The sequence below is a fragment of the Blennius ocellaris genome, assembly GCF_963422515.1.
Source record: "Blennius ocellaris genome assembly, chromosome: 4".
NCBI classification, from domain to species: Eukaryota; Metazoa; Chordata; class Actinopteri; order Blenniiformes; family Blenniidae; genus Blennius; species Blennius ocellaris.
In genome coordinates this window covers 1,343,383-1,370,007 of record NC_137653.1, presented here as the reverse complement: position 1 = coordinate 1,370,007, position 26,625 = coordinate 1,343,383, and the positions used below count along the sequence as shown (strand labels likewise).

The 26,625-nt window shown below is 48.0% G+C and overlaps 3 protein-coding genes across 4 annotated transcripts; 2 read left to right on the top strand and 1 right to left on the bottom strand.

Moving 5' to 3' along the window:
* Positions 1-503: 503 nt before the first annotated feature.
* On the top strand, positions 504-6,754 carry fam83e (family with sequence similarity 83 member E). Of its 2 annotated transcripts, XR_013936599.1 has the most exons (10): positions 504-1,051; positions 1,657-1,803; positions 3,159-3,283; positions 3,373-3,798; positions 4,466-4,525; positions 5,389-5,439; positions 5,535-5,763; positions 5,840-6,043; positions 6,133-6,365; positions 6,494-6,754. XR_013936599.1 is itself a non-coding variant. In XM_080495175.1 (9 exons), the coding sequence occupies exons 1-9, from the start codon at positions 581-583 to the stop codon at positions 6,313-6,315; spliced, it is 1,896 nt and encodes a 631-aa protein (XP_080351301.1). In that variant the 5' UTR covers positions 504-580; the 3' UTR covers positions 6,316-6,754. The 2 variants fall into 2 exon arrangements, 1 of the variants encoding a protein (XP_080351301.1); XM_080495175.1 differs by having other exon boundaries at positions 6,133-6,754.
* A 492-nt stretch (positions 6,755-7,246) lies between these two features.
* On the top strand, positions 7,247-16,839 carry utp3 (UTP3 small subunit processome component). Its single transcript, XM_080494578.1, has 16 exons — positions 7,247-7,370; positions 7,564-7,645; positions 8,801-8,857; positions 8,943-8,999; positions 9,079-9,166; positions 9,254-9,319; positions 10,029-10,150; positions 11,374-11,541; positions 12,272-12,343; positions 12,863-12,903; positions 13,046-13,142; positions 15,173-15,298; positions 15,389-15,528; positions 15,608-15,674; positions 16,501-16,608; positions 16,707-16,839. Exons 1-16 carry the CDS (start codon positions 7,354-7,356, stop codon positions 16,794-16,796), a joined length of 1,398 nt encoding a protein of 465 aa, XP_080350704.1. The 5' UTR covers positions 7,247-7,353; the 3' UTR covers positions 16,797-16,839.
* A 196-nt stretch (positions 16,840-17,035) lies between these two features.
* ppcs (phosphopantothenoylcysteine synthetase) lies at positions 17,036-20,471 on the bottom strand. The gene is made up of 4 exons (XM_080494579.1): positions 20,381-20,471; positions 18,944-19,484; positions 18,760-18,863; positions 17,036-17,369 (listed from the first exon to the last, which is right to left on the bottom strand). Exons 2-4 carry the CDS (start codon positions 19,479-19,481, stop codon positions 17,043-17,045), a joined length of 969 nt encoding a protein of 322 aa, XP_080350705.1. The 5' UTR covers positions 19,482-19,484; positions 20,381-20,471; the 3' UTR covers positions 17,036-17,042.
* Between the last annotated feature and the right edge of the window lie 6,154 nt (positions 20,472-26,625).

Sequence of the window (26,625 nt, the reverse complement as noted above, 5' to 3'; positions counted from 1 at the left end):
CGGGACCAGAGCCAATGAGAAGCGATGAGAAGCGATGAGGCGAGATCAGAGGGGAAAGAAACGGGCGAAGTGTCGCTGCTGTTGCGTGAAACCGAGACGCTGCCGGCCGGGAGTTCATGAATGAGTGGCGCTGCAGCATTCAGGTCTGTCAGCCGCTCAGAATGTTTGGAATCTGAGAACAAAGTCAGAAACAAGGAGTGGAAGGGTTACGAGGAGCCGGAGGACAGGCGGGGGTGGGAGGGGAGGGGAGGGCAGGGGAGGGAAGGGGAGGCTGCTGCAGCTCAGATCCTCTCAGATCCTCTCAGACCAGCAGGAATCCGGCGTCCGGAGGGTGAGTGTCGCCTGCGTTCACCTCCTTCTCCTCCGTTCCAAACCGACCACCCCCCCCCCCCCCCCCTTGATTCTGAGTTTCACCTGGTCCCTCGAGGGCGCCGCCGCCCAGGATCTTGACTCTGCCGGAGGGATGAAGGAAGGGACGTCCCCGGGGAGGATGAAGACGGACTCCTTCCGGCCTCGGACCGCCTCGCCCCGCGGCCTCGGTCAGTAAGCGAGACCCCTCTGTCGGCGTCGCGCCGCCGCCATGTCGGACTCCCAGGAGCAGAGCTTGGACGAGAACGCCGTGTTCCTGCCGGTGAGCGAGGCCTCGGCCGGCTTCCTGCACTGCGAGCGCGAGCGCGAGGCGGTGGAGCGGCTGCTGGCCGACGGGCCCGAGGCCTTCTACAGTTCCACGGAGCGCTCCGGCTGCTTCCTGTCCCCCGACGAGGTGGGCCAGGTCACCGGCTGGGCCCAGAGCTACCGCTTCAACCCGCCGCCGCAGGAGAACGGCGCCGACGGGCCCGGCGGCTACGGCGACGACGGCGAGGACGGCGAATTCTGCTCCACCTACTTCCCCTGCGAGACGGACATGCCGACCCCCAACCTGGAGCTGGGCTGGCCCGACGCCGAGCCCTGGCTGCAGCAGGGCAGCGTCACCGTGCACACCAGCCCCCCCGCCGAGGGCGAGCCCGCCGTCAGGGAGGTCATCAGACGACACCTGCAGAGGGCCAGCCAGGTCTGCAGCCGCCGAGCAATTCTATATATATATATATATTATTATTATTTGGATTGTTAGTTTGACTAAATATTTAATAAATAATCACGTCTCACTCTAAACCAGCCACATACAAACTACAGTGATTTAATTTCAGACAATATAACGAAAGAAATCTCTTGAAGACTGACTTTCACATTTAGGTATATTTTTGTAGATTTTTTCAGTTATTTGAGTTTTTGTGTTCGTTGATGTATAATGGATGGATAAACTTTATTGTGAAGAGAAATTGCTGCATTAAAGCAGCGTGGAAAACAGAAACGTGACGACGGACAGACAAATATATGATATTTATTCATTATTGTATGAATCCAAGAAGGAAAATTAAGAAACTATGAAGACGTAATAAGAATATAATAATAAAATTAGATTGAATGATATCAATAGTATATGATTGAGTATTTTAACATTATTCTCTGCACTATAAAAAGCAAGTATATATATATATATATATATACAACAAAAGTAATGGAACATGCCACGTTCATGTTAAATCCTCAGTTTTACAGTCTCTTTCCCTCCATGCAGTCGTTCTGAACCTGACAGTCGTTCCCTCTGCTGTGCAGCTGGTTGCCATAGTGACGGACAGTCTGACGGACGGCGTGATCATCGGCGACCTGCACCTGGTGGCGTCCCGCGGCGTCCCCATCTACATCATCCTGAACCGGAGGACCACGCAGGAGAACTTCACGCTCAGCAGGCTGCGGCACCCGGTGAGGCCCCGCCTCCACGCCAGCCGGCGGCCAATCGGCTGGCTGACGGGGGGAAAAAAACAAACGCACCTCCAATAAATCACAGCAGGAGGCCTTCAGGTACAGAGAGGGACACAAGGCTGCACGGCAAACAATCTGGACACGCAGCATTTGTACGTTTCGGAATGGAATGTCGCGCGCACACACACACACACACGCACACACACACACACACACACACACACACACACACACACACACACACACACACACACACACACACACAAACCGGTTGTGCAGCATTCAGCGTTTAAGTCGGTGATGAAAGAATCGTCTGAGGATGAAATCTGCAAAAGAAAAATGTTCTTATCACCGTGTCTCAGTCTAGAATCGGACGATATAGAAGGACTGACTTAAAAACTTTTTAAATCGATTGATTCTGCAAGGCAGCGGTTGCATTTTGGTATCACGTAGTACTGTAGTACAATAGTACCATAGTACCATAGTACCATAGTGCCATACCACCGTAGTACGGTAGTACCATGGTGCTGTAGTGCCATAGTACCCTAGCACCGTAGTACCCTAGTACTGTAGTATCATAGTACCATAGTACCAGAGTACCATAGTGCCATAGTACCGTAGTACTGTAGTACCATAGTACCATAATACCATAGTACCGTAGTACTGTAGTGCCATAGTACCAGAGTACCATAGTACCATAGTACCATAATACCATAGTAGCATAGTACTGTCGTGCCATAGTACCAGAGTACCATAGTACCATAATACCATAGTACCATAGTACTGTAGTGCCATAGTACCAGAGTACCATAGTACCATAGTACCATAATACCATAGTACCATAGTACTGTAGTGCCATAGTACCATAGTACCATAGTACCATAATACCATAGTACCATAGTACTGTAGTTCCATAGTACCAGAGTACCATAGTACCATAATACCATAGTACCGTAGTACTGTAGTGCCATAGTACCAGAGTACCATAGTACCATAACACCATAGTACCGTAGTACCGTAGTACTGTAGTGCCATAGCACCAGAGTACCGTAGTACCATAGCACTGTAGTACTGTAGTACCATAGTACTGTAGTACTACAGTACTATGGTATAGTATCGAGTGCCATTAAATACAAGCTTAATAGTTGAAGTGAAAAGCAAGAAAAACCCTCTCATGCGTCCATAGAACCACGACGGGATCCTAACAGGAAGTGACACGTCTGGACAAACACCTGAGCCTCATTCAGTTTAACCTCCAGCTGATTGGTCACAACTTCATCTGGTGCCTCAGGAGTCAGTGTCAGTAGAGATAAACACACTGTTGTGTGATGTACTCTTGGTTTGCCTTGTGACAGAACATGCGGGTCCGGATCTTGGGAGGGAAAAGCTTTTGCACCAGAACCGGCCGGATGGTGGTCGGGGAAATGAAGAACAAGTTCCTGCTGGTGGATCTGGACACGGTGATCCATGGCAGCTACAGGTGAAGCCACGCGCCTTCGCCGTCCTCCCTCCGAACCCCCGTCCCGCCTCGTGACCGTGACCTGACGCCTCCTTCTTTGTGCCCGGCAGCCTCACGTGGACCGACGCTCACCTGCACCGGCAGCTCGTCACCGTCCTCACCGGACCGGCCGTCGACGCCTTCGACCGGGAGTTCAGGATCCTGTACGCCGCCTCCACGCCGGCCAGCGAGACGTGGAGCGCCGCGGGAAGCCGCTCCAGCGTGTCGCAGCAGCTGAAGGACTTTTCAGATCCCGCGATACACAAAAAGCTCTCCATGGCGCCGGAGGACGCCAACCCGCCGTCGCCACCGTCGGACTGCTTCCTGGACTGGGAGGCCATGGGCGTCGTCCAGAGGGACGGCGGCTGCGGCTTGTCCGAAAGCCCCCTCCACCAATACGGGGACATTTTGGTCCAACGACTGCAGCCGGGGGGACAGGACCTGCCTGATTGGGACGGATTCGCCGGCGGGGACGAGCCGTTAGTGGAGAGGAGAAGGTACCGTACCTGGAGCGTCTCCACCAAACCTTCCCTGGGTTCTTGAATGAGCGGCGGTCCGGTGGAGGCGGTTCCAGCTCCTCCCGGTTCGGCTCAGTAGGTTGTTATCGATGGCGAGTGTGAGCGGTGGACAGAACCACAGACATTTACCGGTATGGCTTTATGAAGGAAGAGGCTTTGGGTTGAAGTCAAGATAAAAACAAAGACGTTCGGGCTGCATTCAGAATCTGCTGTGTCTGTGTGAGCTGGACCGGCTCCGCCCACACATGCCCATATTGGGAAGAGGAGGAAGTACTTCCTCTTGTGGTGCCATGTGCCTAATTGTGGGAGGAGTCAAAGGGGAGGAACCTACCTTGATTAGGATTGGCTAAACCCCCTGATGACACTATATAGGGTTTCTGATGAGACGTACTTAGGCAGGAAAGTAAAGTACGTTCGTTTATTTGTTTTTGCTCAGGCCTAAAAAACATTATTTGTTTACGTCTCCCGTCATCGATATGGAAGTTCGACTCTTGGCGCTGACGTTTCAGGTTTTGTTTTACAGTTTATAGGTGCGATTGTTTTTAACAAGAACGTTGAACCTCTGATTCAACGTCTCTTTAGAAAAGAACACGAGTTCAACATTTTTCAAGAAGTTGGTTTGATTGAGTGTGTTTGTGTTTTGCAGGATGTACGACAGCTCCTCCCCACTGGAACCTGCTGCACCAGATCAACTCACCAGTTCCAGGTGAGTCCAAGGCCCAATCACAATTCAATTTTGTACCCCTACCCCTTAGCCCTCCGCCTCCGCCTTCCCCTCCAAAATGAGGGCAAATGCAAAGGGATAAAAGTTTCAGCCTTCAGATTTGGGACACCCCTCTCCCTTTGCTCAGCCCCGCCGCTCTCCCTCTGCTCAGCCCCGCCCCTCTCACTCCGTCTCACAGTTATGACATCATAACACGGCGCCATTACATCAGCAGAGCTCAGCCACGGATGTTTATTGATTTTCCAGCAGGAGCGTCGTGCCGCCGTCCCAAATTCAACGTGTTGCAGCAGCTTGGCTGCTTTGTTTCCACATCAAGGTGAAGAAATAGACGGAGACGTGGATTACTTCAGTTTTTTGCGCCGTATTTGGACTTCAGAAATATTTCCTCATTCACCACGTGAAAGCGGAGGAGCTTCCTTGTTTGCTCGGGGGTCCCTGTTTTCAAAACACCCATATTAGAAGACTGTGGAACTCTACAGTGTAATAATAAGATGTTATAAACACGGTCTCTACCAAACAAAGACACACGGAAGCTCCATACGGCAAACGGCAGCGCTAACTTTAGAAGCGTATATATGTGAAATGTGAGTCCTTGGCGCCATGTCCTCCTACCCCTCTGTTTAAAGTGTGCATCTGTAAATGCTCCGTTTAGAGGGGTGAATAGCCCTCCGCCTCAGCACAGTAGTGAAGTGGGACACCCCTCAGACTCTGGTGAACGCGCATTTCAAAGGGGTAGGGGTAAGATGAAGGGCTAAGGGGGAGAATTGGGACGCGGCCCAAGTCATTTTCACACCGACTGCATGTTACTGAATAAGGTTTAAGTCTGTGGTCACGATTATCCCCAGACTCCCCGAGCCCTCGGCAGCACAAGCAGCCGTTCCAGACCGAATGCAAAGGTAACAGAGAGAACGTATCCATCCATCCATCCATCTGTCCATCCATCCATCCATCCATCCATCCATTCCTGGAGTCAATGTTTTCTCTCCCGCAGGATAGAACAGAGAATAAAGACGGCCGTCATGACTCAACTCTCCAAAGAGCCAAACAATCATTTCCATGACGGAAGTCCAACACGACAGGACAATAAGGCAGAGGCGTCTCCACATACATTTTTATCTGCGCTGAGAAGAGAGCGCTGGAGGACGGACTGCGTCCCGGAGGAGGAGGAGGAGGAGGAGGAGGAGAGCAGCTGGGGACTGGAGAACTCCCCGTCCTCTCGGGTAAGAAGCCGCCGTCTGGGGTATAAACGAAGCAGAGCGAAGCTCCGGAGGGCGTAACCCAGGTTTGTCCTCTCAGAAAGCCGTGGCGGTGAGGCTGCCGCACGCCGACAGCTTCGGCTCCCTCAGTGACATCATGAGGAGGATCCAGCTCAGGACCTCGGGGGCTCTGAAGAAGGGAACCGGCTCAGAGAGAACCCGGTCCATGATGGACCTGAGCAGACCTGAGGAGGAACCCGGCAGCCCGGACCGGAGGCCCCCCGTACCCCGCTTCAAGACCACTGTGAGTGGGTGAATGGGTGTGAATGGATGTGATACTGTACTATACAATTTGTTGTGCAGCATTTTGACGAATCCGTGTTTCCGTGGCAGTTTGAACCGGACCCCATGACGCCGGCTCTGGCGCTGATGAAGAAGAGGAACGACACCGTGAAATCGTCTCTGTTCGGACCCCCAAAGAACTTCCTGGTCCAGGAGAGGCCTCGCAGCTCCAGCTTCGCCCTGAACGTGGACTGGAGGCGGTCGCTGGCCGACAGGGAGGTGGAGCACGACTGAGGAGGAAGGCTGGCCGTCGCCTGGGGGAGGAGTCTCACATCACGCATTCTGTAAATAAATAAAATATTTGTTCTGCTGCTCCGCTATCAAAATGCCTTAGTTGTGTGACAATTCACTTCATTTTACAAAACAAACGAAATGTTCATCATTCCCTGATGTTGACATCGTTTCTTCATAGATTTCAACTTTCTCGGATTCAAACAAAAGAAAACACTTGATTAAAAAAAACGAAGAAGCATTTAAAGGTTGTGTTGATGATGTGGAAACACCGAGACTGAAGGGAGATTGAAGAACCTGGTGTGGATTGACTTTTATGCAAAAGACAAAAATAGAAAAGTTTGTCTCATTGTGTTGGAAATGTTCCTCCGATCCTATGATGATGATCTGTGAGTATTATGGAATGTTTTTAGGACTTTTCTTGACCCCCGGGAAGAATCGTTGCCTCCACTGTGCCAAAGAATTGGATCCTCAAGCAATAAACAATAAAGAATTAATATAACACCTATGTTATTTTTTTTGTAAAGATCTGTCTTTATAGAGGACTGTGTGTGTGTGTGTGTGTGTGTGTGTGTGTGTGTGTGTGCTTTCCCTGGATGTGCTTGAGCAAACATTTGTTTGCACCTCAAATCTGTTATATACTTACTTGTAATGTGGCAGTAAAGGCAGCAGGGGGCAGTGTGAGCAGATTCTGTTGGTCTTTCTCCAGACATTAAACCAACGATTCAGTTAAAAACGAATTCAAACAGGAAAAAAAATAGACACAAAAGTACTCGGAAGATGTAAAGTGTATGGTTTTATTTTATTTAAGATTAAAAAAATAAAAAATTAAACAAATTAAACCAAAGACGCTCTCAACTGTTTTTACAACTCCAGTCCAGAACGCGGCGCTGGTCCCCGTCCGGCTGTCTGCCGAACACGAACCACCGAAGAAGAAAGGCGGAAGCACATGGTGACCAGCGCAGAGCTGAAAACACGCTTCACTATTAAAACCGTTCATTTTCCTCCCGTTCGCCGATTGTTTCGTGACATTTCCCCATCATGGTTCGAGCTAAACGGTGAGTTTGTGATTAAAAACCTGTTCATGTTTTTACATCCGGGCTTTCGAAGCGATCGTTGTTTTTTTCACCCTTATTTCCTCACAGCTCCTTCATTTTTTTTTTGGCATCTCAGCGGACTTTAATGCACATTTATGGGCAATCGGATGCCGTGCGGACGGAATGTAAACGTGCTGATTGCGCTGTGTTTTAGAGGGAAGCCTGTGCAGAAGAAGACGGAGCAGTTTGATGAAGACGATGCTGAAGCCTACAGGAAGGAGCCTGAACCCGACAAGGTGCAAAACCTGCTGGAGTTTGTCAAACTAACAGTCTGGGTTCATAACACAGGAAAACACGTTTAATTTCCAGTCCAGCACTGGGAAAAAAAACTCAATTCTGCCTCATTTATACAACCTAAATCCACTTTAGACAAAACGTAAAGCGATATATTCAACTTCAACACACTCAGGAGGGTTTTATTCAGATTTGCAATGGATAGAAACTGTACCAACTTTAATTTTAACAACAAATAAAAGATGAAATATATAAGTTTTTAAGTGAGTGAGTCTCTCCATTACAAATATTTCCTCAACAACCCGTAACCACCGCTCCACTTTGTACCACAATCTAGTAAATCACTTTCTTGCTTGCTGTTAGTAATATCTTAAACAGATATACGTCTTCTCTTTGCATCACATTATGAGTTATGTTTCCATAAGTACAGCATCTTACAAGTTTTGGGGAACTGATATCCTATTACTTTTTGTAAACTCTCAACTCAACTTTATTTATAAAGCGCTTTAAGCAGCCGTGGCTGAGACAAAGTGCTGTACATTGAAATAAAAATATGAGGCCAAATAGAAACATTTAAAACAATAAAAAGAAGTTAAAACAATCAAATGGTAAAACAATAAACAAAATGAAGGCGCCAAAACCAGAGCAGAGTCTCACGCTGAGGTAAAAGCCAAAGAATAAAAATGGGTTTTAAGACGAGTTTTAAAACTCGATTCAATGCTAATCTCCTTCTCGGAATAGTGTTTTAGTTGTAGATATCGATAGCGTTCATTTTCTTTTAGTCCAAATTTGTCCTTGAGTCTCTCAAAACCCTGCAGCTTTAATTTTAATTATAACAAATGAAATTGAGCAGACATAGCAGTCGTACAAAACCAGATCAGAGTCAAATCAACATGTAAATTGTCATATTTTAAGTCCCTCCTGGATTATTTAATCTCTATTTCAACCACCACCACAGATTTCCTCACACATGCTAAAGGTTCATTCCTGCAAACAATTAGGATGCAAATAAAAAGCTAAAATATCTGAAGGTAAAACCCAGGAACCTTTAATTTACACTTTAATTCCAGCGTGTCTCCCTGGTTCTACCGTTCCCGGCTCTATGCTCGTCCTCCTTTATCTCCTCCACCCGTCTTTTTTTCTCTTTCCCTCGTTAGAAATCTGCGCAGTACACCAGAGACCAAATCGACCGGTTTCACGATGAAAGGATTGCGGTGAGTTTGTCGGAGGAGGAGCTCGTCTCGCGTGTCGGCCATGTTGTTTTTTCTCTAACGCGCCCATCTGGTCATGTGATCACAGAACCTCCTGGCCCGCGGCGTCCAGGTGGACAGCGACGTGGAGGAAGTGGACGACGAGGTTTATTTGCCGCCTTTCTGCATTTTGGGTAAAAACGTGTGAGTTCCAGAACCGACTGAAGAAACTGTGGATGTGACAGGAGGAGGTGATGGCGCTGGCCGAGTCTGAGGAGGAGGAGGAGGAGGAGGACGACATGGAGAGTGACCTGGAAGGAAAACCCGAGGAAGGTCAGTGTGTGTTGGACGTGTTGGGACAGTTTGTGGTTTGCGGTCGTCTCCGGACGCTGACGTGTCCCCGGGTTCTGTCGTCCTCAGAACTTCCTCATGAGCTGGCATGGGGCCAGAAGAAGAGGAGCTTCTACCACTCCGACTACGGAGCCAGTAAGACATCTGTCCCCGGGAGGATTCTCTGTCTCTCTCTGTCTCTCTCTCTCTCTCTCTGTCTGTCTGTCTGTCTCTCTCTGTCTGTCTGTCTGTCTGTGTCTCTCTCTTTCTGTCTCTCTCTTTCTCTCTCTCTCTCTCTCTCTTTCTCTCTCGCTCTCTCTGTGTCTGTCTCTCGCTCTGTCTCTCTCGCTCTGTCTCTCGCTCTGTCTCTCGCCCCTCGCCCTGTCTCTCTCTCTCGACTTGTCTCTCGCTCTCTCTCTGTCGCTTGCTCTCTCTCTCACTCTGTCTCTCTCGCTCTCTGTCTGTCTCGTTCTCTCTGTCTCTCGCTCTGTCTCGCTCTCTCTGTCTCTCGCTCTGTCTCGCTCTGTCTCTTGCTCTCTCTCTCTTTCTCTCTCGCTCTCTCTGTGTCTGTCTCTCGCTCTGTCTCTCTCGCGCTCTCTCGCCCCTCGCCCTGTCTCTCTCTCTCTCTCACTCTGTCTCTCTCGCTCTGTCTGTCGCTTGCTCTCTCTCTCTCTCACTGTCTCTCTCACTCTCTGTCTGTCGCTTGCTCTCTCTCTCTCACTGTCTCTCTCACTCTCTGTCTGTCTCTCGCTCTGTCTCTCTCGCTCTGTCTCGCTCTCTCTGTCTGTCTCTCTCTTTCTCTCTGTCTCTGTCTCTCTCTCTCTCTCTCTCTCTCTCTTCACCGGTGCATCTCTTGTGGCCCCAGAAGGGAAATCCCAGCTGGAGGTTGAAGTGGAGGAGGAAGAGGAAGAGGAGGAAGCTAAAAGCATCCAGAAGCGTTTGGCGGCCAACCTGAGCGAGGAGGATTACGATCTCAACTTCTTCCAGGTACTTTTCATTACGGATCCTCCAAAATACACCGAATCACGTCTGCACTTCCACCAAAGTCACATCATTTATCACCGTAATTCCCCGACGACGAGCCGCTGCTTCAATCACCGGTTAACCAAACGCTCTCACACCGAACTCTTCAGCCATTCAGTGTGAAAATCCCTCCTGGCGATGCGTTCAGGTGCATCACGTAACTCCGACCTGCTGGTCGACCAGTCGTCGTCCTCGGAGGAAAATAACCCTTAAAATACTTTAAAATACTTTATCAGTGTGTGTTTTTGCTGTAATTCACTTTCCACCCTCTCGCTCTGTCTCTCTCTCTCTCTGTCTCTCGCTCTGTCTCTCTCTCTCTCTCGTTCTCGCTCTCGCTCTGTCTCTCTCGTCTCTTTCTCTCGCTCTGTCTCTCACTCTCTCGCTCTGTCTCTCTCTCTGTCTCTTTCTCTCGCTCTCTCTGTCTCTCTTTCGTTCGCTCTCTCTTGCTCTGTCTCTGTCTCTCTTTCGTTCGCTCTCTCTTGCTCTGTCTCTCTCGCGCTCTCTCTCTGTCTCTTTCTCTCACTCTGTCTGTCGCTCTCTCTCTCTCTTTCTCTCACTCTGTCTCTCTCTCGCTCTCTGTCTCTCTCGCTCTGTCTCTCTCTCTGTCTCTCTCTCTTTCTCTGTCTCGCTCTCTCTGTCTCTTTCTCTCTCGCTCTCTCTCTGTCTCTCTCTCTTTCTCTGTCTCTTTCTCTCTCGCTCTCTCTCTGTCTCTCTCTCTGTCTCTGTCTCTCTCCCTCACAGAAGCCATGTTTAAAAAAAAAAAACATTACAAAAAACTCAATCCCCGCAGTGAGATTGTTATTATTATTATTATTATTATTATTATTATTATAATAAACGTGGTCGCCTGCAGCCTAAATGCGTTTTTTCTTTTCTTTCCTTTAACACTTGGTGGGTGTGGCCTATTCAGCTTCACTCATTACAGGAAGTTAAATTGGACAAATCTTTTAACTATTAAATTAAATCATCTTACAGTTGGAGTTTGTCTGAATCACAGTTCCCTTACCTTCACTTCATGAATGAGTTTTAAATCAGTCATCGCTTTTAAATTAATACATTTCAGTGAACAGAATTAATTGATAAAACCAGATTTTAGAGTTTTGGTTTTTTTAATGATCAAAATAGTAAAATCTATGGTAATAATTGTGTTTTTAATGTATTCCTAATAAACTGCTGCTTCAATGCAGGAGTTTGCGGTGGAGGAGAAAGAAGAAGAAGAAGGGAAAAGCAAGAGAGCGGAGAAGAAGGAGAGGATTGTGAAGGACCTGAAGCAGATGTCTCAGAAAGAAAGGATGAAGCTTCTAAAGAAGGAGTCGCCGGAGCTGCTGGAGCTCATCCAGGACTTCAAGGCCAAGGTGAAGCAAGGATTCCCTGGGGGGGGGGGGTGAGGGTGAGGGGGCGGGGCCAAGGGGTCCCTGACTCCGCCGCCTCGTCATTTGTACTTCTTATTAAACGTATTCTAACGCCTTTCCTCTACAGTAGAAAACGTCGACAAGAAGCAATAAATGACATTTTTCGTCATTCAAACATTTAGAACTTTTAATGTTTAGTGAAAGATGAAGGTTTTATATTCAGTGTTTTGGTCATGTCTGATTTATTTCTCTGTCGTCTGGTGTTTTTCCTCCACTGTGCTTCTCATCACGTCACTTTATTTTGTAAGAATTCCTGTGCAGGAGGATGAAGGACGACGATGTGGAGCCGAGGAATGTACTGCAGTGACATTTGTCTCCATCTTTCAACAAAAACTTCTCTATGCAGCCTTAAATAATACGTTCTTTGTTCCATTTTGAAGAATTCCCAGACTTTCTCCATCCACATATTGAACGTTTGCTCCAGTTTTCACTATTTATTTGTGACACATTTAATCGCTGCTGTGGTCAGAATTTGGAAACGGGATTCCTGAGCTCTATTATTATATTATATATTATTATTAGCTGTCGGTTTGAACCCACGTTCGGCCACTTTTGGATCTTTTTGTGATATTTGGTTGAAGTATTGCTCTTAATGCCTCAAAGATGATGATTGTGGGTCCAGATGAAGCCAGTTTGACCTTCAGACCCTGATCACTTCTTTATTTCCTCTCAGCTGACGGAGCTGAAGGACGAAGTTCAGCCGCTGGTTCAGATGGTGGAAGACGGGAAGATCCCGGCAGGAAAGGTGAAATAACTCACATTTCATTTATTTGTCTAATGGCCTCACCTTTATTAACCTTTTTATTCTCTCTGCTAAGTTAAGAACTGGTTCTCATTTTCTATAAGGACCTTTTGAAATCGCTGTGAATTCATGAACGAGTCATTTTGTACTGAAACGCTTTAGTTTGAAATTACCTTCATTTGTGTTTCCTGTTTAAAACGTGATGGTTTAGAGTTTGTTTATAGCTGCAGTAATAAAAAGTAAACAAACTGAGCTCCAAGAGGCATTATTAGCATTTTTCACACAAACATCATTTATTTTGGCAAAACTTTTAATACTTTTTTTTTTTTTTTTAATCAAACAATTACCCAGAAAACATTTAATAACTTTGACATTTCTGGACGAACTCAAAAAAGAAAAATTGGATTGTACCCGGTTTGAAAAAAGGAGGATAGAGTTCTTCACTTTATTTTATTTTTTAATTCCTGACGTGTTTCAAATCTAATTTTAAACCTTTAACGTTTTTATATACGTTTGTTTTAGGGAGCAGAATACCTGAAGACCAAGCAGCAGCTTTATCTGAAGTGAGTGAATGGAGGGAGGGTGGAGGGGTGGTGGAGGGGTGATGGAGGGGTGATGGAGGGAGGGTGGAGGGGTGGTGGAGGGATGGTGGAGGGGTGATGGAGGGATGATGGAGGGATGGTTGACGTCTCTCTCCTGCTGCAGTTACTGCACAAACATCAGCTTCTACCTGGTTCTGAAGGCCCGACGGATCCCGGCTCATCACCACCCCGTCATCGAGAGGCTGCTGGCCTACAGGAACGTGAGTCACTCCTCTTTTCTTTCTTTCTCTCTCTCTTCCGTTCATTCGTTCTTTTTCGATTCAGTTTTTCCCACTCGTTTCTCTGATTTCTGTGTTTCCGTCTGTCGCCCTGCAGCTTCCTCGTCCGACACAATCTGGGCTTTTTGGTTCAATACCATTTAGTAAATAATTCCACTTTTGTGGATGAATCTTATTTTAACTTTCTGAATTCTGTCGCTTTCAATTCAGCGGTTTAGTGACGTCTGTTGGTCCAGTTTCACGTCACAAAATGTTTTCTAAATGTGGTTCAAGTCCCAGAGATCGGGAAGTTTTTCCCACCTGGCCTCAGCCCAGCAACTCTTGCAGTACGTGTTTACACCACCGGGTGGTGCGTCGAGTCATTTTCAGCCACTCAACAGCTGCAGGACGATTCGCCAAACAGTCCTGCTCAACAAAATGACGTCACTTCCTCCGTCCAGCTGCTTCTAGACCAGGGGTCGGCGACCTTTAATGCTCAAAGAGCCATTTGGTCCCGTTTCCCACTGAACACAACACCCAGAGAGCCGCACATGTTTTATTTTGACAGTCCCACAGGAAGACCATGCCAGGACGACACGACACACAAAACCTTCTTCACTGCTGGTTGACGACTTACAACTAATAAACTAAACTACATGAACGAAGCAACAAAAACACACTTATTACCAACACTGCAAACCTAACATAACCCCCAATAATTACATTTAAAATATGACAAACAGAAACTCCCACAATGCATTGCAGCTCTCAGCTCCTTTATCGCTACACATTATTAAAATGGAAGATAAATGTGTGAGATGTGGGATTGTTAGAACCATGAGTGTGATGGTGTGTCTTTAATGTCCTGTAGTTGTTGTGGAATTCACTAGAATGTTCCGTCACTCTCAACAAGTCTGTAATGAACCTCCTGGAACTGTGGGCTTTTACTGTGAAAGGTACAGGAAGCTCCCGGCTTCAGACACCCAGTTGAGCCGCCGTCATGACCTGCAGCCGCGATTCTACGTTCTTCATGCCATTATTGTTGTAATGACGTCACGTCGCTGCGTCGTTCACGACCCTACATTTTACCACTCTTTGTAGCGGGACTGGGTGGCCTTGCCTCCTTACGTCTCTCTATGGGTGGCTTTGCCTCCTTACGTCCCTCTCTGGGTGGCCTTGCCTCCTTACGTCCCTCTCTGGGTGGCTTTGCCTCCTTACGTCCCTCTCTGGGTGGCTTTGCCTCCTTACGTCCCTCTCTGGGTGGCTTTGCCTCCTTACGTCCCTCTCTGGGTGGCTTTGCCTCCTTACGTCCCTCTCTGGGTGGCTTTGCCTCCTTACGTCCCTCTCTGGGTGGCCTTGCCTCCTTACGTCCCTCTCTGGGTGGCTTTGCCTCCTTACGTCCCTCTCTGGGTGGCCTTGCCTCCTTACGTCCCTCTCTGGGTGGCCTTGCCTCCTTACGTCCTTCTCTGGGTGGCCTTGCCTCCTTACGTCCCTCTCTGGGTGGCCTTGCCTCCTTACGTCCCTCTCTGGGTGGCCTTGCCTCCTTACGTCCCTCTCTGGGTGGCTTTGCCTCCTTACGTCCCTCTCTGGGTGGCTTTGCCTCCTTACGTCCCTCTCTGGGTGGCCTTGCCTCCTTACGTCCCTCTCTGGGTGGCCTTGCCTCCTTACGTCCCTCTCTGGGTGGCCTTGCCTCCTTACGTCCTGCCGAACGGTGTAGGAACGCCGACGTCAGCGTATTCCAGCTCGCTAGTCATTAGCTTCCGACATCGCCGCGGCTCGTTAACACGTCGCGATGCACCTGAACGCGTCGCGATGCACCTGAACGCGTCGCGATGCACCTGAACGCGTCGCGATGCACCTGAACGCGTCGCGATGCACCTGAACGCGTCGCGATGCACCTGAACGCGTCGCGATGCACCTGAACGCGTCGCGAGAAGCCGTCGGCTGCCGCGGTTTAGAAGCAGACGAAACGCGGCGGCTCGTACAGGAACTCTCAGTGAAGCTGGGACGTCTGAACTTCCTCTCTGCTGCAGCTCATCAACGACCTCGCCGCGGTCGACGCCCGCTTGGCGCCGCAGTTCCGCACGCTGCTGGCGGGCGGCGAGAAGGACAGGCCGGCCGGGGGGAAGAAGGCCGGCGTCTCCGGGAAGAAGCACACGGTGAGTCCTCTGGGTCGTCCTCCTCTTTCGCCCAACGCGCCCGGACGCTAATGTTGCTAACGGCGCTAACGATGCTAACGCTGGACGCAGGAGCCCGAGGACGAGGACGGGGACGGGGACGGGGACGAGTCGGACTCCGAGCTGGACGAGGAAGCGGCGCTGCAGTTCTACAGGGCCGCCGAGGAGCGGCTGAAACTGAAGAGGAAGAGCAAGAACCCGGAAGCCGAAGCGTGAGTGGTCGATTCCCGCCCGCCGTTTTGGGGTCAGAAGGTCAGAGAGAGACGTGACGAAACTGTGGACGTGTTGCAGGCCGGAGGAGGACGGGGACGGGGAGGACGAGCTGGAGCCGGACGACAAGAGAGGAATCACCTACCAGGTGCTCGCCCACGACTCAGATCAGGGTTCAAACGTTCCTCTGCTGCAAGTTTCTTTTCCTGCACCGTCACTTAACGTCTTGATATTTAACGTCTTGATATTTAACGTCTTGATATTTAACGTCTTAATATTTAACGTCTTAATATTTACCGTTGCACTTCTTTAAACCCTCACACTTCTGCTTTTGTCCAACAGAACCTCCTCGGTGAAATATTCACTAAACAACTTGACTCTCAGTCCAGATTCTCCCGGGACTTGGTGCTTTTATTTTGACGGTCACCGTATTAACAATCCAACTTGGTGGTCTGTCCACTATTTTGTCATGTTAATGTTGAGAGCGTATTGTTCCCTGCACGCCTGTAGTTTCAGCACAGAACCAAAGAAACGGCGCCCTCTGGTGGCCCGACGTGAAAAGTGCTTGAATTTTCCGTGTAAACGGACTTTATTTTCTAAACGTTTGTCGAAGCTTTAAGGCACAAACGATGCGTCTTCACTTGGAAGCGTCGTCGTGTGAACCGAGGCTCAATGTGAAGCTTTTCTTAAGTTTACACCTGATCGTTACCGTGAGCGTCGTCATGGAAACACGTCAGATCTTCACTCGGCGTTTGAGAAAAGCGGAATGTCTTAATGGTTGATCATGTGAATTAAATAACTTGTCGTGAAGAAACTTGAGATATCGTATAGAAATGTCGTCTTTATGTAAGAATAAGTACGATTTCCACATTTTTAAATACTGAAACTCGGGACACCTTTGATTCAGTCTGACGACGATGGAAGCGATTGTCTTCGGACTGTTTTCCATTCTGACGCGTTTAAACTCCCCACAGATGGCGAAGAACAAAGGACTCACGCCCAAGAGGAAGAAGATCGACCGGAACCCCCGAGTCAAACACCGACACAAGTTCAAGCGCGCCATCATCCGCAGGAAGGGACAGGTTGGTGCTCCTTGAAACCCTCGGGGACGGAATGTGGGGGGTGGGGTGCAGTGCATGCTGGGAGGCGGAGGTCTGACGTGCCGCTCGCTGCTCCCCAGGTCCGGGAGGTGCGTCGGGAGGACACCCGGTACAGCGGGGAGATGTCTGGGATCCGCGCCGGGGTCAAGAAGAGCACCAAGCTCAAGTAGCGAGGAGGAAGTCGGATCGAAGCTCAAAACACCAGCAGACTTTCGTTTTTCACCTTTATTGGGACTTTATCCCGCCACAGGTCACCCGACGGTCCGCCCACTTAAACCGAATAAACCTTTCTGTCCCGAATCGCTGGACATTGTCAATGAACCTTGTAAGATCTGTCGACGGCGTGAACCGACGGACGGGGAAGCCGTCGCACCGAGAGTCTATAGATGTAGGGCGAGTAGATAACGCCCCCCCGGTCACCCCGCCTGCCCGCTGATGAACCTGTCGTGGGCCGACGTCAGGTTGCTCACGATCCTCTGCTCGATCTCCACCTGGTTCTTCACGTCGTCGTCGCTCAGCAGCAGCTCGGCCTGGGAGCCGGGCGTCACCACCACAACGTGGCCCCGCCGGGAGTCCAGCACGTTGGCCACCACCGCCTGGTGCCGGTAGGTGTCCAGGGCCCGCCGGGCCCGCTCCAGCAGGATGGCGGCGTCCGTCTCCAGCTTGAAGGACGTGACGAAGGCCTGGGGGGCCCAGTCCTTCACCAGGGGGGACAGGATCTTAGGGACCATCTTCATGCTGAGCTGGACGAGGGAGAGGAAGACGTTTGGCGAAGGGCTGAGCAGAGGGTCGCTAGAAAATAGCTTCTGGTCATTGGATATAGAAAAATAGCTTCTGGTCATTAGATATAGAAAAATAGCTTCTGGTCATTAGATATAGAAAAATAGCTTCTGGTCAGTAGATATAGAAAAATAGCTTCTGGTCAGTAGATATAGAAAAATAGCTTCTGGTCTTTAGATATAGAAAATAGCTTCTGGTCTTTAGATATAGAAAATAGCTTCTGGTCTTTAGATATAGAAAAATAGCTTCTGGTCTTTAGATATAGAAAATAGCTTCTGGTCTTTAGATATAGAAAAATAGCTTCTGGTCTTTAGATATAGAAAAATAGCTTCTGGTCTTTAGATATAGAAAATAGCTTCTGGTCTTTAGATATAGAAAAATAGCTTCTGGTCTTTAGATATAGAAAATAGCTTCTGGTCTTTAGATATAGAAAAATAGCTTCTGGTCAGTAGATGTAGAAAAATAGCTTCTGGTCAGTAGATGTAGAAAAATAGCTTCTGGCCTTTAGATATAGAAAATAGCTTCTGATCACTAGATATAGAAAATAGTTTATGGTCATTAGATGTAGAAAATGAACTCTGAAGAAACATTTATACTGATTAAAGCTGCAGAAAAGTGGAAATATTCTGTAAAGTCATTGGTGTGAATCTGGAGGACGACGGGCTGGACGTTACTGAGCTTCACCACGTGATGCGTTCAGGTGCATCACGTAACTCCGACCTCTCTTTTTTTTCTTCCCTTTTTTAATTTGGTGGGTGCGGCTTATATTCGGGTGCACTCAATAGTCCAGAAATTACGGTAATTCTTCTTGCGAACGCACTCGTCAGCTCCTCTGTTACGCAACTCGATGACGATCCGCTGAGACGGAGGGCTTGTGATCCTTTTTCGTTATGAATTTAGATTGTTGGAGCCTTTCTGTCCTGCGTTTGAACTCTAAATGCACAAGACGGATTTATGAAAGCTCGTGAAGCAAGCGACTAAAATGAAAACTTGTTATATTTTGTGTTTTAATCAACTGTAGTGTGAGCGCAGCCAGACATTGTGTCCTGGGAGAACGTAGAGTCTAGTAAGTGACCATCGACTGACTTTATCTCGACGGGAAAACGACTTGAAAACAAACCAAAAAGCCAAAACTCCGACCAGCGGTGGGCAACCCTGGTCCTCGGGGGGCCGCAGCCCTGCAGGTTTTAGACGTCTCCTCACATCAATACAGCAACTAGTGGCTCCTTGTCCAGCTTTCTGCAGAGCCTCGTCATGACAACAGGTGTGTTTGAGCAGGGAAACGTCTAAAACGTGCAGGACCAGGGTTGCCCCCCCTGCTCTAAACTGTATTCCTGCGGTTGCGCCCCTCACCTGCAGCGGCCCGTTGGACGACTGGATCTTGTGCTCCGGCATCTCTGAGGCCGGGATGTAGAAGTCGGACACGGCTGCAGCCAGGTAGAACATGGCCGTCGCTCCTGGAAGGCACAACAGAGATCAAGAGACGGAAGCGTCGCCGAGCTGCAGCCCGACCACGACGGCTAAACGGCGGCGGTACCGATGGTGCTGAGCGCCTGAGCCGCCGCCTTCAGGAGGTGCAGGTACTCGGACAGCGTGCTGAACTCCACCGGCAGGAGCAGCTTCCCGTCTTTCACCTCCTGGTACCGCCGCAGCACTTTGCCCACGTTGGGCAGGAGGCGCCGGTCCACCAGCACGTCGGCCGGGTCCCCCGCCGCTCCGTCCCCCCCCCGGAGCCGCAGGCCGTCCAGCAGGTCGGTGCCGGGGAACATCCGGGCGTAGGGGTAGAGCGAGCGGTGGCGGTGCAGGAAGACCACGGCGTAGCCCGAGTCCATGAAGTACTCGGCCGAGGCGGCGCCGCGCCGCCCGCTGCTGAAGTTGTCCAGGAAGCGGACGGTGCGCGACTCCAGCGGGACCTTGGTGCCGCCCGACGTCACCAGGACCACGCGGCGGCCGGCGGCGGCGTGGAGGCCGGCGAACGCCGCCATCTTCTCCTTCACCTCCTCCACGTGGGAGGGGACGGCGAACTCCTCCGCCAACGTCCCGTCGATGGAGGAGGAGACCCGGGGTTCGGCCATCGCCTGTCGACCACAGGAGTTGGAGGCGGTTCAATACTTTCCTCCACCCTGCCTCCACCCTGCCTCCACCCGACCCCTGACCCTGAGCTCTGAATCCAAACTGATGTTCCTCTGACACGAGGTGAAAAATTCTGTCGGCTGCAACATCAGTAAACAATAGTTTAACTTTTTATCAAAGATTATTTCAGGCTTTTCAGTTCCTTCGCCTCAAACAAACAAACACACTGGTTGTTTAGAGTCTGGTTTCTCTTTATCTTCTCATTTAATCCCATCTTTAAACTCAGTTTCTTCAACCAAAAAAGCAATGAGAACGACAATAATGAAAAATATGAGAAATTTTTTCACATTAAGCAAATTTCAAATTATTAATTGCTATTATTATTCTGTCTTTTTCCTTTCAAATGAAAATGAAGCAGATCTCCATATATTTTACATTTTGCAATGACAATATGAGTAAAGTACTAAGAATGATGCCTGAATTGTCTTTAATGTCAGACTTTAGTCGGAGAAATGGATGAAACAAGCAGCTTAAGCCGAGAGAAAGACGCAGCAGGAGGTGGTTTACGCACGTGTGTGTGCGTGTGCGTGTGTGTGTGCGTGTCCTCGTCCTCCAGTTGTTGTTTATTGTGACCAAACTTGCAGAATCTCTCTGCAGGAGACGCATCTTGGCTCGTAGCACCTTTTCCCCCTCAGAATCGCCACTTGACGGACCAGAAGAGAGTAAAACGTAAAAACGTCCCTGATCTCTGGACTCCAGGTGAAAAAGCTCCCGGCAGGTAACTAATTCCTCCTTATTCTCCTCATCAAAACATTCACGAAACGCTTCACGCTGCGTGTCCGCGATTCCAGACAAAACCTAGAATTACAAAATAGTGAAATAAAACGTTTCGTGTACTCACACGCGGAGCGCAGCGACCTTTAGATTGTTGAGTTTGTTGGTTTTGTTGTCGGAGAATCCGCACAAAGTCCGGCACTTCCTGAAACACCACAACAGCACCACTCTGTGGTGTTATTAAAGACAGAGGGCAGCCGGCAGCGCCCCCGGTGGACACTCGCGGTACTGCAAGCCAAAAGACACAAGCCTCATTAACCAGCGGCACTTTTTTTTTATATTTAATTTTTTTAACTTCTTATTATAGTTTGACGAAATATTCACATATTAGAGTAAAGCTCAAACATGAAACTAGAAATATTTATCTCTGACAGTCAGCAAATGGACGACTGGAATTTCAGTTGTAATTGTTTAACAAACATTCTGACCCATCGTTGAAAAATCAGTTCATATGATTTATTCTGTTGAATAAAGGCTCTATAGGGATGACTATTTATTTGATTTGATTTTTTGCCGCCCTAATGAAGTTTTACTGTTTTGAATAAAATAGATTAGATAAGTTATTTTCGGCAATACTCACAATTGGCCTGCAGGAGGCACTGTTGTACTGTTAAATAATGACTATATATTAAGGCGTATGTTTGGTTGCATCGACGAGTTTGATCAGAATCAGAATATTTTAATCTTTAATCTAAGTAGGAGTGACACTTTTCCGTTGATATACCACCAGAGGAATGAATATTTCCAGGTTTTAGTGAGGCGGAGTGATTATTGAGGATGTGATTCACAGGCTTGGTGAATTCAGGAGTGACTCTGGAATAAAGTATAAGTGATTTATATCAAGTCAAAGTCAAGCTGAATACAACAGCTGAAAACAACTTCACATAGAGACACACAGTAAGGTGTTTTTCATTCCTCTGTGATTATTCACACACATTTAAATGTACTTTATTCTCCGCCTGGTTGCAGGAGTCCAGCAGTGGAGCTGAAGGCCACATAAAAGCAGAAAGTTTATGCCACAGCAGGGGTGGAAGGAGAATAAAGAGGAGCCCTTAATGAACTACTTTCTGCTGAGTGAAGCGCCGCAGCAGCGCGGAGGAGGACATCCAGGTTCCTCCTCGTGAGGCTCAGGGACGTGAAATAAACCCAAACTTCATTTGATGGTGTGGAAATGAGGAATAAACAAGGCAGGACCATTGAAGGGCAGCGCTTTTGTTGAAGCTTTGCTCCTCAGTCGGACTGTGTGAAGTAAGAAATAAAGATTTGGGACCAGAAATCTGCAGCTCGAGCCGCAATTTGTAACTTCAGTTTAGAACATCGGACATTATTTGTTGTTATTGTTGTGGTAAATCGGGTTTAAAGCCATTTTAGTAGCTTTAGCTGTTTTCACTCTTAGAATTCTATTTCAGGCTATACTTTTTAAATATATTTCATCTATTTGAGCTATTTTAAATGTTTTACTCTTGTTTTTGTTTGTTTTAACTATTGAGACTATTTGAAATTAGTCATTTAAAATGGTCTTTTCATTTTCTGTACTGATTTGAGCCATTTTAGAATTTTTGTAATTTTTTTTTTTAACTATTTTTTTTCCTTACCTTATTTTTGTTGTTGTTAATGTAATATTAGTCAGTTTAGCTGCTTTATCTGAATATATTTTTTAGCCATGAGATAAGAGTTCTTTAAAAGAAAATAGTACAAGGGGCAAATAAAATTAAGATAATAAAGTTTTTTAAATTTTACATTTTCTACCAGCTTCGGGGAACCAGTACAGGAAATCATACCTACACAGGGACAACATGGAAACTGGAACTTTACATTGGAATATAAGCTTTTATTTGTACATTATATAAACTCCAATGTTTTAATCACATTGTTTGGGGGGGGGAATCTCATATCCATCATTTAATGACTTTATCAAAGGTCATAAATAATTAATTTTAATTGATCAGCTGTTGCTAAGAACAATTTGTGGATTTCTATTATGTTAAAAAGAAATCGTTTCTCCCCTGCAGGGGGACGAAGTGCGCTGAAGTCTTTTAATTCATTAGAGAGAAACACTCACCTTCTGGAGCAATCTGCCAAGAATTAGGAACCAAATCCATTTATTGAGTCCTTATTAACCCCTGGGCTAACTGCAGACTTAATGGCTCATTAGAAAATAGGAGCTCCGCGTTTAATTTAAGTGATTTCCACGTGAATAGATGAGTTATACCACCTGCAAGGGGCGCCGCGTGAGAGCCACGTCACGCCGCCGCCGCCGCCCGCTGGGGGGCAGTGTTGAGTCGCTTCAGCAGCAGCAGCAGGTCATTAAACCAAACTTTCAGAGTTTGGTTTAGTTTTTAATTTTTTGTTTTAAAGGTGCAGTCGTCCAGATCTGAAACTGTTTTTTTGTTGTTGTTGCTGTTGTTTTTTTTAACTAGAAAAACTTGCTAACTCTGTTTTGCTCCTTCTTTATTTGCGATTACAATCATTTAAAGGAAAGTGAAATAATATTCCCTTTAAGGAAAGCACACGTTGTGTGGGTTTCAAACCGTTTGCGCTTTAAATCAGCTTCAGTCTAACAATATGTGTCACACTGTGAATGAAAAGTGTGAAATGATTTAGTTACAAGCCATAAAGCATTAATAAAAGCTGCCTGTGTGGACGATCACCTGTTTCTATTGTTATGACGCTAAATTAAATAGATATTAATGGAGCGTCGACCAGGGATGTGAGGTGAGATAAAATGTTTTTATTTTTTTTAAGATACAAAAACAGATCTGATAGAAATTCTGCCTGAATAAAAAACAACCCATTGACTGGGTTGATGTGTGATTTGGTTTCAAAGCGACGCGTCAGCGAAGCAACATGAATGGTTCCTGTTATGATCGAAGGTGAAGGCAACAGACAATGTCACAGTCAAATGAAAATTTGCTCCTATAAAAATCGAATTGGGGAAAAAAAAAAACATGATGCAAAAGGAAAGGAATATTTATTAGCTTTAATAGATAAAACATCCTGTTCAAACAGAAACACTCACTTTGCTTTTTTTAAACTAAGATATTAAAATGAATGATATGTTGCATTTCCAGGAGTTTAAATTTTAAATACTTTGAATGTTTAACTTTATTGTGTGTGTGTGTGTGAGAGAGATGATGTCACCATTTGAGCCTATTTTAAGTTAAATTTTCTATTTCTAGAAATGGAAGATCCTTGAACAAACACAATAAACACCAGTCTATTTGTCCTCGTTTGCTGCCCTGCCGTCTCCATCTGCTCCTATTTGTATGTAAATATACATTAAATATATGGCAAATATATCAATCTCTTTTGGTACTTCCCTCAGCGTGTGGAACTTTTAACGTTTTTTCACTTTGGTTGGAATCTTTTCACATGTATTTGTTTACGTCAGTTAATTTTACTGTATTAAACTTTTGTCAGGCGCTCACTTCTTTTTACATCAGAATGATTTTTACTGCATCTCACTTTAGTATCTAATATTTATATATCTGTTGAGGTACATTTTTAGCTTTGATATTCCTTTTGTATATTTGAATTTAATTTCATATTTTCCTTTTTAGTGTCGTTAACTTTTGCTGAGTATAGTCCAATAGTTTTTTCATTACCAATAAAGCCTCTATCTATCTATCTATCTATTTAGCTATCTATCATTTTAAAAGCTTTTTAAACATCTGACATCGCTCATAAAGTTGTTGCCTCCAATGTAAAGCGTCTTATTATCACGAAATGATTTTATTGTGAACAATTTCCACACGTTAAATACCAAAAATATTCTACTTGTATACATTTCAAGTGGATTATTTTATTTCGTCTGCGAGATTCCGCAGGTCTGTGAATGTAAAAGTGAGATATCTGAAAGCCATCATCTTGGTTTGAAAGGATTTTTACCCCCCCCCCTTTTATGGGGGGGGGGGGGGCTTTTACACGCGCGTGCCCAGGGGCCCCTTGTCTCTCAGTCCGCCCGTGCTGACCCGTCCTAACGTGTCCTGTCAGTTGTTTTATCACTTGCTGGACTATTTCTCACCCTCGGAGGCACATCGTGCTACAGTCACCCTGAACGCTCTGGGTGTGAAACCGTTTAATTGATCGCTGTATGGGTCGAGGTGCCTTCGCGCGTGGGTGGTGTGTGTGTTTAGTGTGTGTGTTTAGTGTGTGTGTGTGTGTTTGATCTGGTCCTACTTTCTGTGGCGGCGGCGTGGCAAGAGCACACAGCCGCACGCACGCACACACGCTGGGTGGTGGTGGTGGTGGGCCGGGCGGAGGAGGCTTGTCCTGTGCGAAAGTAGTTCCGGCCAGGAGTCCCGGATGTTGGCTCGGCCGCCCAGAGAAAGGCGAACGGGGAGGGAGAAGGCGGAGAGACGAGCCGAGGAGGGACGCCACGGCACCGCAGGCACACCGGCAGAAGCGACGCGGCTTTCGCTCTGCACGGGAACCGTAACGTAGCGCCCGGACAAGCACTGGACACTCCCGCCGAGAGGGGGAAAGCCCGCCGCTCGGAGAGAGCGAGACAGAGGGGGAGACGCGCGCGCGCGCGCGAGGCACCGGGAGACAGTTACTCTGAAACTACCGAGAGGATTAACCGGAGAGCGCCGCGGTCACACGGCAGCTCTCACCCAGAGTAAGTGAGCGACGCGGGCATGGAAGTTGAACTCGGTAGGGGAGGGGGGGAGGAGGAGGTGTGGGGGGGGGGGGGGGGGGGGGCGAGAAATGGACGACTCGAACGGGGAAGTGAGCTGCGCTGAAGTTGTGGGGGCTTGAGCCCGGCGAACAGGCCCTGACACTCAGCTGTGGCGGCGGGGACACCTTGTTTTTTCTCTCTCTCTCCCGCTGTCTCTCTGTGTCTCTCTCCCTCCCTCCCTCTCTCTCTCTCTCTCTCTTCCCCCGCCGACCACCGCCACCGTCTCGGGGGGGAGTCGGTCCGGTGTTTCCCCCGGCGGTCCACCGCCCCCCCCCCCCCCACCCCCCTCTCCACCCCCCCCCCCCCCAGGGGGCCGCGGCGCTGCAACTCTTCTCCCCCAAGTTGACAGCTCGTGCGTCGCTAGCCTGCTAGCGGCGGAGCAACCGGTGACAACTGACAGCAACTTTGACAGCTAGCTAGTTTTGGTAGCCTGCTAACTTTAGCTGGCGCGCTCTCCAGGGCCGGGGCTGCGCGCGCGCGTGTGCGCGCGTGTGTGTTTTTCCTCGCTTTACTGGATATAATAACCCCCCCCCCCCCACCCACCCACCTCCATACAAGCCCCCCCCCCCCCAAGTGCTATCGTTAGCTAGCTGTGTGTATGTGTGCGCGTGTACGTGTGTGTGTGTGTGGCTCAGTGTCATTTGGCTTTCCTGCGTGCTCTGACGGTATCCGAGTCACAGCTGTTGCAGCACCCCCCCCCCCCTTCACCCCCCCAAATATCTCTGTCAAACGTCTGACTAATACCCCCCCCCCCAAAAAAAAAAAAAAAAAAAATAATAATAATATTAGTAATAATGGCCGCAGCGTGGGGAAGTGTGGGAGCTGCGTGGCGTGTGGCCGGGCGATCAACAAGTGCAGCGCCTGTTCCCGGGGTGTATTTTTACCCTGCCTTGTGGCGCATGTTGGGGATTGTCCTGAGATGGCTCAGCCGGTCCACATAGTTCCTCCCCTCCTGTGTGCAGGGTAGTTTCACTACGAGCTAGACAGCTGTGGCATTTGCATGCAGCTGCATGTATATATATCTATATCTATATGAAAAAAAAAAAAAAAAAAATCGCTGTCCTTGCTTTTATTGTGACAGTCTCTAATAGGGTGGCTGAGCTGTCAACTTGTGCAGCCTCCTTTTTTCTCCCCCCCCCCCCCCCTCCAATGAATCTGTGCTGCAGTTTTAACAATTGTCCTGCAATGAGGTGCAAATTATTAGCTAATCGTCCCATGCTTTCGTGCTCGATTTATTTTGTTGTAAAGTCGGCATTTAAAAGGTTGAATTTATGACTAAAAACCCAAACATTAGAGCCCCCCCCCCCCCTTCCCCTTCCTCCCCTTCCTCCTCTTCCTCCTCCTCCTCCCAGAACGTCCCGGCTCTGCCAGACCTCATGCTTCAACTCACAAAATGCCCACAGCGTTAGTCAGCACCCACAATCAAAGGTCAGACCTGGTTTGCTTCTTAATCACCCATCCTTTAAATAGCAGGCCCACAGTGGCGTCTGGATCCGGGGTATCTGTGTTTTTTTTTGCAGCAGCGGGAAGACGCAAAGGTGTTTTTTTTATAAAGCCTCATGTCACCCCCGTCCAGGTAAGAGGAGCCGGCGCGGCGTCATTCCAGCACACTTATTTATCACCTCATCTTCATT

What these genes read in the sequence shown, in the direction of transcription:
- utp3 (XM_080494578.1), top strand. An exon ending in AAGCAGCAGCTTTATCTGAA is followed by an intron (nt 12,904 to 13,045) that starts GTGAGTGAATGG and finishes CTCCTGCTGCAG; the next exon opens with TTACTGCACAAACATCAGCT. An exon ending in AGAGAGGAATCACCTACCAG is followed by an intron (nt 15,675 to 16,500) that starts GTGCTCGCCCAC and finishes AACTCCCCACAG; the next exon opens with ATGGCGAAGAACAAAGGACT.
- fam83e (XM_080495175.1), top strand. Translation starts at nt 581, where the DNA reads ATGTCGGACTCCCAGGAGCAGAGCTTGGACGAGAACGCCGTGTTCCTG. An exon ending in ACCTGCAGAGGGCCAGCCAG is followed by an intron (nt 1,052 to 1,656) that starts GTCTGCAGCCGC and finishes TCTGCTGTGCAG; the next exon opens with CTGGTTGCCATAGTGACGGA. An exon ending in GTGATCCATGGCAGCTACAG is followed by an intron (nt 3,284 to 3,372) that starts GTGAAGCCACGC and finishes TGTGCCCGGCAG; the next exon opens with CCTCACGTGGACCGACGCTC.
- ppcs (XM_080494579.1), bottom strand. Translation starts at nt 19,481, where the DNA reads ATGGCCGAACCCCGGGTCTCCTCCTCCATCGACGGGACGTTGGCGGAG. An exon ending in TCAGGCGCTCAGCACCATCG is followed by an intron (nt 18,864 to 18,943) that starts GTACCGCCGCCG and finishes TGTGCCTTCCAG; the next exon opens with GAGCGACGGCCATGTTCTAC. An exon ending in CGTCCAACGGGCCGCTGCAG is followed by an intron (nt 17,370 to 18,759) that starts GTGAGGGGCGCA and finishes TCCCTCGTCCAG; the next exon opens with CTCAGCATGAAGATGGTCCC.